Source organism: Pelophylax lessonae, assembly GCF_965119305.1.
Source record: "Pelophylax lessonae genome assembly, chromosome: 11".
Lineage (NCBI taxonomy): Eukaryota > Metazoa > Chordata > Amphibia > Anura > Ranidae > Pelophylax > Pelophylax lessonae.
In genome coordinates, this window is record NC_138778.1 from 77,159,245 (window position 1) to 77,173,961 (window position 14,717).

The 14,717-nt window shown below is 45.1% G+C and overlaps 1 protein-coding gene across 1 annotated transcript in view; it reads left to right on the forward strand.

Annotated features, from left to right (window-relative positions):
* Positions 1-14,717, forward strand: part of CDR2L (cerebellar degeneration related protein 2 like) — a 297,936-nt gene that overhangs the window by 201,730 nt on the left and 81,489 nt on the right. The window contains exons 7-8 of the mRNA XM_082271608.1: positions 10,245-10,304; positions 11,752-11,834. Coding sequence (XP_082127734.1) covers positions 10,245-10,304; positions 11,752-11,834 — 143 coding nt within the window. The remainder of the gene's footprint in view (positions 1-10,244; positions 10,305-11,751; positions 11,835-14,717) is intronic.

Below are 14,717 nucleotides of genomic sequence, written 5' to 3' on the forward strand. Positions count from 1 at the left end.
GGTACTGATGAGCAGGTGGCAGGTACTCGGGTACTCCAATAGGCAGGTGAAAGGTACTCGGGTACTCTGATGGGCAGGTGATAGGTACTGATTCTGATAGGTGTTACTGATGGGTACTGATGATCAGTACTGATACTGATAGATACTGATGGGTACTGATGAGCAGGCGGGTACTTCAGGCGTCAGGTACTCTGATGAGCAGTTGGAAGGTACTCGGGTACTCTGATGGGTAGGTGGAAGGTACTCGGGTACTCTGATGGGTAGGTGGAAGGTACACGGGTATGCTGATGGGTAGGTGACAGGTACTCGGGTACCCTGATGGGTAGGTGACAGGTACTCGGGTACCCTGATGGGCAGGGAAAAGGTACTCGGGTACGTTGATGGGCAGGTAACAGGTACTCAGATGGGCAGGTGACAGGTACTCAGATGGGCAGGTGACAGGTACTCAGATGGGCAGGTGACAGGTACTCAGATGGGCAGGTCCTCTTTATTTGATGGGGGCAATCAGGCAATCAGGGCACAGTAATTGTAGCAAGTACTTTCACTGGTAACTCACTGTTAGCTGATCTCCTCACACTGGATCGGTGTGTGAGGAGAAGAGCCTGGCAACAGTGAGTTACACTCATCTTTGTTGACATTTGTGACCGGCTGTGATTGGACACAGCCGGTCACGTGGTAAAGAGCCAATTTCATTGGCTCTTTACCAAGATCGGAGATTGGCTCTGTCCAAGGGACGAGCCTCGTCCCCGCTCACTGCTCTGCGCGCCCCCGGGGGCGCGCATTGCAGAGAGAACGAGCGGCTCGTGCTTGAGCCGCTCATGTGATCGGCTGTGATTGACACAGCCGATCACGTGGTAAACAGCCAATTTCTATTGGCTGTTTACCTTGATCAGGGATGGGCTATGTCCGAGGGACGAGCCTCATCCCTGATCGCGCCGCTGCGCGCCGCCGGGGGCGCGCACTGGCAGCTAGAGCGGGCGGACGTCATATGACGCCCGCCCGGATCCGCACAACCACCCTGCCGACGTCATATTACTATGACTCGGTATGGAAGTGGTTAAAATAGAGGTACCAATGCCTCTGGTGTGAATGGACCCTAAAGGCGGTGAACGACCTGCAGCTAGGATTGCCACCTCATCCCTTTAATCCAAGACACATATTAATTACACAGGTTCTAAAGGTTAATATAATGCACTTAAAGCGGGGTTCCACCCTGGGACATTTTTTTTTAATAAAAATACCCCCGGGACAGTCAGGGCTAGTGCATTCCACAATGGCTAGCCTCTGATCTGTCCTGGGTCGCACTTACCTGCAAGAAGAAATACTTACCTTGAAAATGTATTGTCCAGCGCTGCCATCTCAGGTGTGGGCAGTTTGAAGCCAGCGCGATCCTCTTCTGTGTCCTCTTCCGTATTCTTCGGTCCCACGATGCACTGCACCGGCCCCGCTGTCACTTCTGGTGCTGCAGCGTCATCCCTGCACAGCTTCTGGGCATGCCCAGAAGCTGTTTAGCAAGGTATGACAGCGCCAGCACCGGAACTGACGTCGGGGGCCGGTGCAGGCGCATTAATTCCTGGGAGCGATGACGTTCAGCTCCCAGGAATCATTGCAAAGCCAGGAAGTGACGAATCGCCATGGCCGCCGAGGGGAGGAAGAGGAAGTAAGGTAAGTATATTTTAAAAAAAATAAAATTGCGATTATCTATTTGTTTTTCAGGTGACCCGGAGCGAGAAGATGGAGGTAAGTTTAATTTTAGGGTGGAACTCCGCTTTAAGGCACTAAGTGAATTTCAGCCACATAACCTGTGTAATTAATATGTGTCCTGGTTTAAAGGGATGAAGTGGTAACCCTACCTGCAGCAGCTCAAGATTTGAGGATTTTGCTGATGGCCATCCATTCATGTGACTTGACTGAAGTAAGGTTCAGGATGACAGCCTTGGAACCTGAACATTCTAAATCATGCCAGCAGTGGCAGCTCCCATATTTTACACTGACAGGTTCCTGTCATACACAGGTCAGTATTTAGCACATTTTATGTGTAATATTTTTGTACTCAGTTACATAGAGAGTGTTATAAAAAATACATTCATACACAGTGTACGGGCCAGAAAATGGATAAAATGTGCAGAAATATGACTAAACACTTTTTTGGCGTGTCATGACTCTAGAAGCGGAACTATATCGCCTGAGCTCCAATTGACAGGGGGACGGTATTCAGCGCTGCACTCTGAGCAGCAGGAAGGGCACGAAGGCCAATATGGCGTTGGCCGGTGTGTTGCCGAGGCTCGGCGTGTTTCGAATCACCGGGGTTCGGTATTCCGGTTTTCGGAGTGCTTACAGCTTAGATAAATTGTATCCGGACAGCACAAGGCGGGCGGCTGAGGTGAGCGGGCGGGACTAGGAGAGTGAGTGACCGCTTGTACCACCAATGAGGGAAGAGAGCGTGACCTGTGTGATTGGGGGTGGAAGTGTGACATTGTGGAATCCATAGAGACCCCAAACCTTGTGTTCTGTCCTCCTCAGGCCTCTCTACATAAGTGTAGGTTTTCTAGCATTAGTCAAAGATAAGGCATCAGAGGATTACCCGATAGAGGGCAGATTCTCATTCGTTCATATGTGTGGTGTGTTCTGGTCATGCAACCCTTATGGCCAATGCGTCAAAATGGACCTTTTCTGGCTCTCACACACCTGGGCTGCAGTGGTAATCTCAGGCGTGCTAGGACAACAGTCTGAACCTACCTGAGCTATCCCGCCAGGAAACTGTCACTGAACAGAGCCAATCTAAGTATCAGAGGGCATAACCCCCTCCCCCCATGAGTACATGCAGCTGTGGAACACCTTGGCAACAGATGATTAGCCCAGGACAGGTGACAGTTTCTGGCAGGATGGCTCAGGCTGGCATCACCATTGCACATTCTAGAAAAGGAATGGACAGAGGGCGCACCATCCTAGCACATTATCTGTAAAACAATTTATTATAAACAGACATACACATTATACTCACAAAGCAAATGTGAAACACGGGCAAACATAAGCAATGCAGGACCACCAAGGGTCTCCACTGGGCATCCTCTGCTGCCGCAGGCCGTGGAAGGATGTGAACCTCCAAAAAAATCGCTTTACGCATTTCGGGGTGTTCCCCCTTCATCAGAGGAGGGGGAGGTGGAGAGACTTTAGGGGTCTAAACTAGGGCTGCATGATATTGGGGAAAAAAGAACATTGCGATATTTCGTTTTCAACAATAAATATTGCGACATTTCTCTTTGTTTAATGCAGAAGACGGATTAGGCAGAGTTGGGACTCACAGTTGTGGTAGGAGGTAGAAAAACACAGCCCGACGTGACATCTGTCCCACATGTTCCCTCTGCTGCCCTGGAGCTAGTTCTCTTGACGGAGCGGTGAGCGCGGCACAGGGAACCAATCAGATGTGCAGGCACGCGTGATTGGTTAGCTGTGCAGTTGCTTACGGCGCGCTGCTCACCGCTGAACGCGTGGGACGGCTGCCAGCACTGTGAGTCCTCCTCCTCCCCCCGAGTCCCGACTTCTCCCTGCCTAATGGTAAGTATCGCGTCTTCGGCGATATGAATATCGCCTGCAGAACGATAGTCAATATCATATTGACTATCGTTCAGCCCTAGTCTAAACAGACTTCAAATGTTTTTTTTTTTTTTTAGACAAAGAAAGGGATTGAAGAGTTCAGTCCTTTTCTCTGCAAACTCAGCTGTAATAATTATGAATGGATGGAAGCCTAGCGGCTCCCATTCAGTCATACACTGTGGCATCGGTACCGATCGCTCACTATGTTCATCTGGAAAAGGAGGGGGGGGGGGGTTGGTAAGCCAGCGATCCAGGATTCCTCCTGAGCAGCAGCTGGAGGCGAGGAGGGAAAGCCGGCTGGCTGCAGTGCGGGGTCCAGGGAGATAGGGAATGCAGGCCACTACAGGCAGGGGATATACATTTGTGCCTACCCTCCCCTTGTGCATCCCCTGTAGTGTATAAGCTGGGGGGAGGGCAGAGGAGGGAAGCTGCAGGGGATGATTTTGTTGCGGTGGGGTCAGGATCTGGAGGGGGTGAGTGTACATAGTGAGAGGTGCTGCAGGGATTAGTTAGGTGGGGAAGGGGTGTACGTTTGGATACAGCAGGAAGCAATGTCAGTGTAGCAGGGGAGGCACCTTTTCGGGGTTATAATAGGAATAGCCCCTGCGCTATCACTGGTAGGTAGAAGGAGGATCAGAACAAATGTGAAAAGTGGGATCAGCTGCAGCTCTTATCTCAGCCTTTCATATATAAAAAAAATCACAATTGGTACAATATTGAAGCCGCGCTTATCCTGATATAGATAAATAACATTCAATAAGTGTAATCATGCGTAAATAAATTACTTCTGTGCTCCATAGAAAATATTAAATAGAAATAATCAATGCAAAGTGCTGGTAGTGCCACAAAGGTGCAGAGATTAGATAAAACATAGACAATAATGTAAACGATCCATAAGGTATATATGACTATTCTGCTGTGAACAAAGTATACATAGAAAGTGCTAGGTGCAAGAAGAAATCAGTTCATATGTAAACGGGATAGCCGTCCCAGTATAGGGACTAACTGTGACTTCCAAGATAATATAAAGTGACAATAGTGACACAGTGTATGGTGGCTGCGTAACAATATTATACGATAAAATATAAAAAAGTAAATTATAAAATCATCAAAAGCTGGCTAATAAAAGTTAATTCAATAGTAGATTGCAGCATCAAACATCATAAAGTGACAGTGGCGTGGACTCAAGTGATCAGGTGGGGGGACTACTAACACCAAACAGTGAGCAGTGCCACAGCCAATATGTAGGACTTCTGGATGTGCTACACCCTTACCTTACTGCTTTGAGAAGTACAGGTTACAGCGTTGAGAAGTATATTTTCCAACAATCCTGTGTTCATCCAAGCGGAGGTGGGAGCTGTTAAGCAGGGTGGCTCACAAAGGTATCCTTAAGCTGTAGGAATGCGGCTGATAGCCGGGGTCCTTTAGCACTCCTTATGGCTTCCGAACTTCCTCTGGTGCAGTATTTCGATAATTTAGTGGCATAAAACAAATATAGCAACGTACATTTTAAGCATCCATCGGCAGGTATTAGGGGATGTCAGTAGCGAGCGGTCCGTGATGCCGCACTTCCGCATTCAGCCTGTGCGTCAGGATAAGCGCGGCTTCAATATTGTACCAATTTACGAGGTTATAGTTCTGATCAGCGGATTGTCACCTGCTGATCAGAGCTAAGGTTTTGTTCAGCAGAGTCTGCTGAACAATTCTGATATAAACTCTTGATCACTAAAGTGACCATGAGCTTATAACACAAGGAGGAATGAGGTGCATACGGACCTGGCCAGCTGCAAGCAGTTCTGTAGGTTCGTACGCTGTACGGACCTGGCAGTAAGAGGATTAAGGCAGTACACTACAGCTGTTAAAGGTGCCCTTCAGCTGCAATTTGTGAGGGCTCAATACAGATCTTTGGCTGGCTGTAGTTTTAAACGAACGGTGCTTAACCTGTGGCACCCCCAGCTGTTGTGGAACTACAAGTCCCACAAGGCATTGCAAGGTTTACCATTACAAGCATGACTCCCAAAGGCAGAGACATGATGGCGGCTTTAGTTCCGGAATAGCTGGAAAGCCACACGTTGAGCAACCATGATTTCAACCAATAAAATCTTTTATCTTGTTTGTTTGCAGAAAAACAACAAGGATTACAAAGACATTCCTGTTGGTAAGTAGACTTATTCAAGGCAAACTCTAGTTTTAGGAAGAAAAAAACATTTTTCCAGTTTATTGAAAATCCTTACCTTGCAGTTGTCTAGATCTACGTAGGCTAAACCTGTGCACTTTTTGATGGGCTCTGCAATAAGTACTATTGCTGTTTCAAATAAGAGGAACTGCCTTAGCTGGCTGCAAATCTAAATACATATCATGCTCTAATAACATTAGATCCTAACTTTAGCCACTTAATTTTTTCCCCCTCTGCAAAAAAAAAAAAAAGTATTAAAATCTGTCCTTCTAAATACAAAACTGAGCATAAGGTTTCGGGCTTTAAATTTCCAACTTGTCCTGTCTAGGTAGTAAGTCACACGGTATATCTGTGAAATCTTACTTCAGATAAATTCAGAGTGCTGCAAAAAAGGCATTGTTATGGCCATAGATACCTTGTTTAATGGATTCCCCTTCCACACATGCGGGGTGCCATTGTTTTGGGACTCTTCTGCTGTCAGGATACACCGGTCAGCAGCTGCAGCAGTGTGATTGACAAAAGTTTCCAACAGTCCTATTCGTCAGGAATCGATCGTTAGATTCTGTTAAGCGGAAATTTCCATAGATGGATTGAAATTTGACCGGTTCCCGCTGGACTGGCTGAAAAGTGATCCATCTATGGCCAGCTTAACAGCAGTAAGAATAACTTAGAAAAAAAAATGAGGACGGTTTAAATGTTCAGTCAGGTTTCTGTTACCTAATAAATGATATGGTGCAGCGCTACTAAATTTAAACAAATATATCCTACACAATAACTACATAAAAATAAATTCAAAATGAAAAGTCTCGGCTTCAATACTCCTCACACGAACCAGGGAGAGGGAAGGGCTCAATTTGTGACCTCAGATAGCCTCTGACAGCCAAATGGTGTGGTGAGCGCACTGACAAGTTACTGAGAGATGCTGTTTTATCTACTTATTCTTGTGAATGTTTTTAATTGTGGCATTTTAAATAAAATTGGTTTTATGGAAAACACTATGAGTTGCATTTGTATCCAATGTGATTCGTGTGAGGAGTATTGAAGCAGATGGGAGCAATTAGATCCAGTAAAGAGGAGGTAGACATTCATTCCAGTCAGATTGGTACGAGTTGTAATAGAACCTGTAATTAGCAGGAGTGAGGTGAACGCACCATTCACCTGGTGGTGGTGGTGGTGGTGGCACGATTTCATCTTTTTAACCAAGAATTTAGATGCACAAGGTGGATGAATATATTCGAGACGTTTCATTTTGAATTTATTTTTATTCTAGTTATTGTGTAGGATATACACTCCTCGAAAAAACGAAAGGAATACTTTTTAATCAGAGTATAGCATTAATTCAAGTAAACTCCTGCAATATTGATCTGATCAGTTAAGTAGCAGAGGGGGTTGTCAATTCGTTTCCGCTGCTTTGGTGTTAATGAAATGAACAGGTTTACTAGATGGGCAACAATGAGACAACCTCCAAAACAGGAATGGTTTTACAGGTGGATGCCACTGACCTTTTTTTTTTTTCCCCTACTCCATCTGCATCTCCATCCTTTCTGACAGTTTTTTACTAGTTTAGCATTCGGCTAGTGTCAGTGTCACTACTGGTAGCATGAGGCGATACCTGGACCCTATAGAGGTTGCACAGGCAGTCCAACTCCTCCAGGATGGCACATACATACGTGCCATTGCCAGAAGGTTTGCTGTGTCTCCCAGCACAGTCTCAAGAGCATGGAGGAGATTCAAGGAGACAGGCAGTTTCTCTTGGAGAACTGGACAGGGCCGTAGAAGGTCCTTAATCCATTAGCAGGACCAGTATCTGCTCTTATGTGCAAGGAGGAACAGGATGAGCACTGCCAGAGCCCTACAAAATTACCTCCAGCAGGCAACTGGTGTGAATGTCTCTGATCAAACAATAAGAAATAGACTTCATGAGGTTGGCCTGACATCCTCTAGTGAAGTGCAGGGCAGTGAGCCCTGTGCTCACTGCCCAGCAACGTGGAGCTTGATTGGCATTTGCCATTGAACACCAGAATTGGCAGATCCGCCATCTGTGCTTTTCACAGATGAGAGCAGGTTCACCCTGAGCACATGTGACAAACGTGAATGGGTCTGGAGAAGCCATGGAGAATGTTATGCTGCCTGTAACATCATTCAGCATGACCAGTTTGGTGGTGGGTCAGTGATGGTCTGGGGAGGCATATCCATGGAGGGACATACAGGCTAGACAATGGCACCCTGACTGCCATTCGGTATCAGGATGAAATCATTGGATCCATTGTCAGACCCTACACTGGTGCAGTGGTTTCTCCTGGTGCATGACCATGCCTGGCCTTATGTGAAGAGAGTTTGAAGCCAGTTCCTAGAGGATGAAGGGATTTGATACCATTGAATGGCCCCTACGCTCACCTGACCTAAATCCAATTGAATGCTTCTGGGATATTATGTTTCGGTCCATCTGACGCCGCAAGGTTGCGCCTCAGACTGTTCAGGAAATCAGTGATTCCCTGGTCCAGATCTTGGAGGAAATACCCCTGGACACCATCCGTCTCATTAGGAGCATGCTGCGACGTTGTCAGGCATGCATACAAGCACATGTGGGCCATACAAACTACTGAGTACCATTTTGAGTTGCTGCAATGAAATTTCGGCAAAATGGACCAGCCTGCTACATAATTTTTTCACTTTGCTCTTTGGGGTGTCTTTTGAATTCAGTCCTTTTCTATCAAACGATGTGGCATCCTTTAGTTCCTAACACATTACCCAGTCCATATCAGTATAGCGATCCAGCATGATATTTTTCCCCATTGAGATCTGATGTGTTTTCAAAGTGTTCCTTCAATTTTTTTGATCAGTGTATCTTGTTTAAATGATTCTGTGTCCGCAATCGCCGCGCTGGGCAACCCTTTGGGCAGACAAGCATGGTGAGACTGGGGCGACGCCATATGACGTCATCCCAGAACGAGAGATCATCCTGCCCGACATCATTTGTCTATACGGCAGGTGGGAGGTAGGTAAAGGATAACTTCACCTTTTTGGAATATGTTACATGTTCCACCTGTATTTAGAGTGGCACATGAACATATTCGACCAGCTGCAGCCTCTCCATTCTCAATACCCCCCACCAAGTGACAGCCGACATCTTTGCTTGGGTGCCCGCTATCACTGTTTGAAAAAAGACGTTTCCATGCGGGTCACCACCCACCTGGCCACATCATTTATTCACAGCCCTCTGTGAATGGGCGATTACGAGTAAGTAAGTAAAGTATTTCTACTTGGATAGAAGAAATGAGTTACCGAATTTGGAACTTCACCATTTGTTCTGATGTACCTCATTACAACACGCACTTTCCATGTGTTTTTGGCACACTGCAATGTGGGTGTGTTGTGTTGCCATTCACAATAAAAGTCACTGTAATGCACAATGGTACGAGCATTGCATTACCACAATGCAACAGTGTAAATAAGTGGCTGTAATGGATCAACCGGCACCCAGACTGGGTACCTCCATTGACAGATGCTCCTAGTGCTTCCTGAGGGCTCCAAGCACTCCACCAGACACCATAACCACCTCAGACCCCATGAACCGCCGCAGCTTGGTTGGGGACCTACGACAAGGCTCCAGGTTCCCGTGGGTGAACCTCTCTTTCCCCAGAGAGTGAAGCAGGAACAAGCTCTTACAAAAGCTTTGTGATTATCCAAGGGAGTATGAAGAGCATAGCAATCCTTTGTAGCAGCTTCCCCCAATAAAAGACAGCACTCTGGATTGAGGGTGAAGTATAACTCAAAACTTTAATGGTACAGCTGCTCTTTTTATACAGTTTTCCCCCCACAAGGTTACCGCCCAGGTGGACCATGATGGGAACAGGACATGACATTCACAATCCAATATAAACAGAGTTTTACACTCAGTCATTCCCATACAGTGTACATAATCCCTCCCCTCTGTCTGATTACAGTATCATATGCAGATGAAAGTGTATACAGGAACAGAATTAACCTAAACTAACTATCTAGCCATCTGGACAGAACAATCTGAGGTCATTAACATTTAACAATGGGACAGGCACCATCCACATTCCATTTCAATACGCAAACAATAGGGAAGCTTGTCTGGCATGGAAGGACATGGAAACGGAATACAGACATTATTTAGGAGTCAGACTTCATGGCAATGGTCTATAACAGTCTTATGTCTCCCAGTGTAATGTGGGAATGAATCTTCATATTTCTATATGAAGCTATTGCTGACAAATATTACTGTCCCATCTGAATCAAACCAGTAATTATCTGTCTTTCGCTCCAGGTGACGGTGAACACCGTCACAGTGGCTCTATAACATTTTTGACTATAGACACATGTGGGTAGGAATAAACTATAATCTATATGATTGTCAGCATACATAATTTTTTTTTTTTTTTTTTTTTATTTTGACTAGTAGCATGCTTATTATAAAATCTTATTAACACTTGTATTTCATCAGATCGCTTGACCATCTCTTATTGTAAAAGCAGCGGTCCCGGAGGACAGAATGTTAACAAAGGTACAGATGCGTGTAGAAGTTTTTAGCTTGCTAAGGATTACATCATAAATATGTTTTCTTTAATATATTTAATTTGCATTCTTAGTATTCCTTCACATTTGCTAAGGAGATGTTTAGGACCTCAGTGAGATGACCATCACCAATTCAGCTGAATAATGTAAACAATTGTGTGTCTCTAGGCACATTGCAACTTATGCAGATACAACCTTTGTGACCAATCTAGACAAAATGTATCATTTGTAATGCCATCCTTGTGACTTTCTGACACCAAGGATGGGATTATGTAACTAGAAAATGGTGGTTTCACAACTTTCATCATCCTGTTTTTGGACAATCTGCATCCACACATTCCATGGTTGATGCTACTTGTGTGGATATAAATGCTGGAATATCTTCCCAACACACTCATCTTTTGTAAAAAAAAAAAAAAAATAACAATAAACGCACATCTTTTTTGCAGGGTAAAAAATGTGCTTTTATTTTTTTTTTACATTGCATTCTGTAAAGCACTGCATCCGCGACCAGTATGAGTATACCATGTAACCTGCTCCTAAAAGTGAACTTAGCCTTTAATAATTGGCTTGGAGAAGCTTATAAAACAACTTTAACATTACAGGACAAGTCCAGTTAAATGTGACCTAATGCTACTAGCTATACCATGACCTAGATACATGAGCACTTTCATTGACATTATTTGTAAGAAATGTATTTTCCTGTACCATTAAAGAGGAAGTAAAGTCACTCAAAAAAAACGAGAAAAAAAAAGCCCTGTAAAGAGAAAGGCAAAATGAGCTAGTATGCATCGCATACTAGCTCATAATGAAGTACTTACCTTAAAACGAAGCCCCCGCCGTGCCGCCCCCTCAGCGACAGGACGGCTGACGTGTCCGGCCGTCCTGCTTCCGGGTTCGCGTCCTCCGGCCATCTGATTGGCCGGAGGCGCAATTACATCACTCCCGCGCGTGCTGCCGTTCACGGCATAGGACTCTGAAGGAACGGCACGGGTGGCCGTTCCTTCAGAGCGCATGCGCCGATGACGTCATCGGCAGTATGCACTCTAAATATCTCCTAAACGGTGCATGTTTAGGAGATATTTATAGCACCTATAGGTAAGCCTTAATATAGGCTTACCTATAGGTAAAAGTTTGTGAAGTGGGTTTACAACCTCTTTAAAGTTGTCTCCACAAGATGAGACCAGGACCACGGTTGTTTGCCTGTGCTTTAAATATGAATGTATGGCTGATACATTGGTCCCTATCAGTGGATGGATCCTCAGACAGTTATCCTAGGTCTTTGGGTATCATAATGTATTTGTATCAGCTTTTAGTATGGTACAATAATATACTGTTGTGTAATATTCCCTGCCTTTATGTATTTGTATTAGCTTTTAGTATGGTGAAATTATATAACATACTAAGCCAACTGCTATTCTTCTCCCCTGCTACAGTTAACACAAAGGCTGAAGTGCGTTTCCAGTTATCCTCAGCTGACTGGATTCCTGAAGATGTCAAGCAGAAAATCTCAGTGCTGGTAATTAAACTTTTTTATCTCTTAATTTAACAAATTGTGGTGTGAATTGGCTTAGGGCAAGTGTGTGTGTGTGTGTGTGTGTGTGTGTGTGTGTGTGTGTGTGTGTGTGTGTGTGTGTATATATATATAATATGAGAGAGAAAATAAAAAACAAAATATATCCACGCTAGATCAAAAACATATATACAAAGCGACTACTGTGCAATTGTGATACCGTTTGTGACAAACTAAATCGAAAAAACAGCAGCGCTAAAATAATAACATAGACCATAAAAATTATTAATAATAATGCACACTTAACCACTTTAATACAGGGCACTTCCCTCCCTTCCCGCCCAGGCATATTTTCCCCTTTTAGCGCTGTTGCATTTTGAATGACAATTGCGCGGTCATGCAACACTGTACTTACACCAAATTTATATCATTTCCCCCCCACAAATAGAGCTTTCTTTTGGTGGTATTTGATCACCTGTGCGATTTTTACTTTTTGCTAAACAAATAAAAAAAGACAGAAAAGTTTGAAAAAAAAAAAAAGTTTTTTTGTTTATGTTATACAATTTTGTAAATAAATAAGTTTTTTCCTGCACTGATGAGCACTGATGAGACTGCACTGACAGGCACTGATGGGGCGGCACTGATAGGCGGCACTGATAGGCGGCACTGATATGTGGCACTGATAGGCACTGATATGTGGCACTGATAGGTAGCACTGATATGCAGCATTGGTGGGCACTGATAGGCGGCACTGCTGGGCACTGATAGGCGGCATTGATGGGCACTGATAGGCGGCACTGATGGGCACTGATAGGTGGCACTGACGGGCACTAATGGGCACTGATAGGCAGCACTGGTGGGCACTGATGGGTGGCACTGATCGGCACTGACGGGCGGCACTGATGGGCACTAATGGGCACTGATAGGCGGCACTGGTGGGCAATAATGGGCACTGGTGGGCGACACTAAAGGATGGCAATGATGGGCACTTGTGGGCAGCACTGATAGGGAGGACACTGGTGGGCATCACTGATGGGGAGGGCAATGGGGGGCTCCCTGAGCCCTGATTGCCATCCCTGGTGGCCATAGTGGGCATCCCTGGGGTCATAGTGGGCATCCCTGGGGTCATAGTGGGCATCCCTGGTGGATCTAGTGGCATCCCCCCCCGAGGGTCTGCACTATTAATCAATGATCTGATTACCAGTGCCGACCCCCCCCCCCCCCCCCCCGTCAGGGGAGCCGCCGATCGGCGCTCCTTTACTCGTGCCTGTCGGGCACGAACTAAGGAAAGCCGATCAACGGCTGTTCCTGTTTTACTATGTGACCAGCCGTGATTGGACACGGCTGATCACATGGTAAAGAGCCTCCGTCAGAGGCTCTTTACCGAGATCGGAGATGCAGGGTGTCAGACTGACACCTCGCATCACCGATCGCCGCTCTGCGCGCCCCCGGGGGGCGCCCAGAGCGGTGTTATCCTGCCGCCGTCATATGACGTCCGGTCAGGATAACTCAACCACATTCCCGCCGTCAATTTGTAATAGGGCGGGCGGGAAGTGGTTAAGTTTTGACTGAGCTCACAGAAGAGATTTGTTCACAAATGGACTGCTATGGACTTTCACATTATTTGGTATTTAATTTTTATGGTCTGTTAATATTTTAGCGCTGCTGTTTGATTAGGTATATATAAGAGCCCTAACATCTATGTGACCTGTAGCAGCATTGCTTCTTGAGGTATTTCATAAGGTGCAGCAAGAATGGATCACTAATTAGCCAATAAACCAAAGACATAGGTGTAATTCTGTCACAAACATAGGCAATCCAAACTGAGCATATGCTGCAAGATACCATAGCCTTCAAAGTGGTATTAACCAAAAAAGAAAAAACCTTGCAGTGATCAAATACCACCAAAAGGAAGCTCTATTTGTGGGAAAAAAAATTACATGAATTTGGTTTAGGTACAGTGTTTTATGACTGTGCAATTGTCATTCAAATTGCCACAAAGCTAAAAGTTGAAAATTGGCCTGGGCAGGAAGGGGGTGAAAGTGCTCTGTACTGAAGTGGTTAAACCCTAAACCAAAAATGTGTTATATTGCAGCTTACCAATCATTAGATGTGGTAGCTGCATTCATTGTCTTTTCTTTGGCTTTTTTCACTTGGGGATTTGGCCAGTAGCACACCACCTTTGTTAGTGGGACATAACTCTTGCAGAATGCGCAGAGCAGACAGCAGCATTGTCAGTCTGGGAGTGGGAAGGTTCTGTAAAAGTATTATCAGATTTGGATACACTAGGAAATTGAAGCCAAACTCCAGCTCACACTTTATATCAGTAAATTTATTATTTTAATGAATTAATAAAAGCTCATCATTTAAGCACCCCTGCCAGTGTTAAGTGGGTTTTCTCCTCCATGTAAACTGATGCATTCTGTTGGAGAGAGCTTGAGCTTGTGAAAAACAACAGGATCACCAGATGTAAAATAGAAGAATGAAAGCTTAAAGCGGAAGTACAGCCGAATACCTTTCTCCCCTGCAATCATTAATGTAAGCTGAGTCTTCTGTGTCAACATGGGGGGGAAAAAAAAACAGTTTTTCTATCTTTACTTTGCAGTGTTTAATTCACTGCTGTGACATGACTTTAATTCTTCTTGCTGCTGAGTCCAAGAGCAGTAAGTGGGTGTGCTTACTGAAAGCTAGTGACATCAATTCCAGGGAGGGACCATATTTCTGTGTAACCAGTGGGCATATACTGGCTGGAAGGAGCTAATTATAGGTTCCTGTCCAGTGTTCTTGCATTAGTAAAGATGCATTGTACATCCTAATTCATGAGAACATGAAGAAATAATTCACACAGGACACCTACAATATAGCTGTGCTGAGCATTGAATGAAGACT